Source organism: Seriola lalandi, unplaced genomic scaffold (assembly GCF_002814215.2).
Source record: "Seriola lalandi dorsalis isolate HSWRI2012SDOR001 ecotype SW California unplaced genomic scaffold, Sedor1 jcf7180002001713, whole genome shotgun sequence".
In the NCBI taxonomy this organism is placed as follows: Eukaryota; Metazoa; Chordata; class Actinopteri; order Carangiformes; family Carangidae; genus Seriola; species Seriola lalandi.
In genome coordinates this window covers 1-1,742 of record NW_019472371.1, presented here as the reverse complement: position 1 = coordinate 1,742, position 1,742 = coordinate 1, and the positions used below count along the sequence as shown (strand labels likewise).

At 44.7% G+C, this 1,742-nt stretch overlaps 1 protein-coding gene across 1 annotated transcript; it reads right to left on the bottom strand.

The window, feature by feature from the left end:
* Positions 1-99: 99 nt before the first annotated feature.
* LOC111664714 (contactin-4-like) lies at positions 100-1,475 on the bottom strand. Its single transcript, XM_023419423.2, has 3 exons — positions 1,363-1,475; positions 397-555; positions 100-257 (listed from the first exon to the last, which is right to left on the bottom strand). Exons 1-3 carry the CDS (start codon positions 1,460-1,462, stop codon positions 100-102), a joined length of 417 nt encoding a protein of 138 aa, XP_023275191.1. The 5' UTR covers positions 1,463-1,475.
* Positions 1,476-1,742: the final 267 nt, after the last annotated feature.

Here is a 1,742-nt window from a genome sequence, read left to right as displayed (position 1 = left end):
TAATAAATCCATGGGAAAACCTGGTAAATAAATTTAAAATCACAAAATAATCTCCCACCTTACTGTCTAATAGTTTTGTGTGTGGATGAGTGTTTAGTTTTACATACTGGCATCCTCCGTCCTGGTCTTGGCTGAGGCTGGGCTGGGCTCTCCCAGGCCTACGGCATTGCGAGCCACCACCCTAAACTCGTACTCCACCCAGGCATTCAGACCCACCACTGTGGCTGTCAGCATATTCCCATTGACCACTTCTGGTACTGCAATGTGGAAATGAGAGCCTTAGAAAATCAGGCTACTGCACAACTGGACTCAAATTGAATGATAAATAAATAATAAAGACCTACATATGGACCCCATGAATATTACAAGGAGGACAGGAGGAGTGTTTGATGCTACCTGTGTCTACAGCCTGCCAGCCCACAGTAAAAGGCGTGCGGCCCTGGATGATGTAGCCAGTGATGGGGCTGCCGTTGTCTCTTCCGGGAGTCCAAGAAAGCTGTGCCGTGCTGTCAGTGATCTCCTCCACTGATACTTTGTCTGGAGGACCTGGCGGACCTAAATCAATGGAGCAACGAGGAGGGTGAACATGAGGTGATCACCTGCTCCAAGAAGCCCCTCACTGATCTCATGTTACATATCAAGGCCATCGCACTCCCTTTAAGTAAGGGCTTGTTGTGTGCATACAGGGACGTCATTCACTGTGTGTGTGATGAGCATGCCTACAAAGTGATTATCGAACACGAGAGTGAAAACATAACCTGGACCGGATCATTTATGAGAAAAGGAAAGAGGGGGTTAGAGGGGGAGGAGTCGCCAAAAGAGACAATACGCAGAGAGAGGGAGATAGAGAGAAAGAAGTGATTGTTTGTGACTGTTTTACTCGGTCTGGCTTTACCATGTTGTTTGCTCTGCTGCTCCATTATTCAGATGCTTTCCATGATATTTTGCCGATGTGTAAATGAGCCAATTATAGTCATTTTCTGTGATAAACATTGCCTTCTCAAAGCACCTGGGACAGCTATTACAGTTTGTTAAGCGCATGAATACCAATGTAAATCACCAGAGATTAGCCCGCACACTGAGCCAGATACGCCAAGCTAGCTCAGCTGAGCCAAAAGTCACACAGGCCAGTGAGTGTGTGCCAGTTTCAGACTTCACCAACACACATATATAATGTGAACAGAAGATGACATAACTCTGACTGAATTTGCTTTCCCTCACTATATATTCACAAGAAGCCTAAGGGACTTTTTACATTTTTCTCTTACTCCTCGAATACTTCTACAGATGGCTCAATGCCACACTAAATATTCATGCACTACTGTACAAAAACAAGCTCTTGAATTAAATTGGTTCTCTTACCTTTGACAACCAAGATTGCAGAGGTGGACAGGCTCTCCACATCAGTCTCAATAACACAGACATACTTCCCTCCATGGTTCAGCTGGATGTTACGAATCATCAGATCCCCTGATATACTCTAGGAGAGAATATTATTGTTGAAAAAAAGAAAAATACAGCTGAGTAAGAGATGTAGTTTTGTTTCATCACTAAGCTTTTGGCTCTTCGTTGTTTTAACATTTTTAATGCTTTGCACAATCGCATCGTCTCCAGGCCACTGATTTTTGCATCTCTTCAAACACCAACAACAGACATGGCAGATGTACTTTGCACAAATAACGCTATTGGCTGTCCTTCAGGCTCTACCCAACAAACCAGCCCCCCCCTCGCCAACCCCCCCA

Bases quoted from the DNA above. Each gene is read 5' to 3' on its own strand.
- LOC111664714 (XM_023419423.2), bottom strand. From the start codon at position 1,462: ATGATTCGTAACATCCAGCTGAACCATGGAGGGAAGTATGTCTGTGTT. The intron at 556-1,362 runs GTAAGAGAACCA...CCATTGATTTAG, and splicing joins TGCAATCTTGGTTGTCAAAG to GTCCGCCAGGTCCTCCAGAC. The intron at 258-396 runs GTAGCATCAAAC...TCCACATTGCAG, and splicing joins CTGGCAGGCTGTAGACACAG to TACCAGAAGTGGTCAATGGG.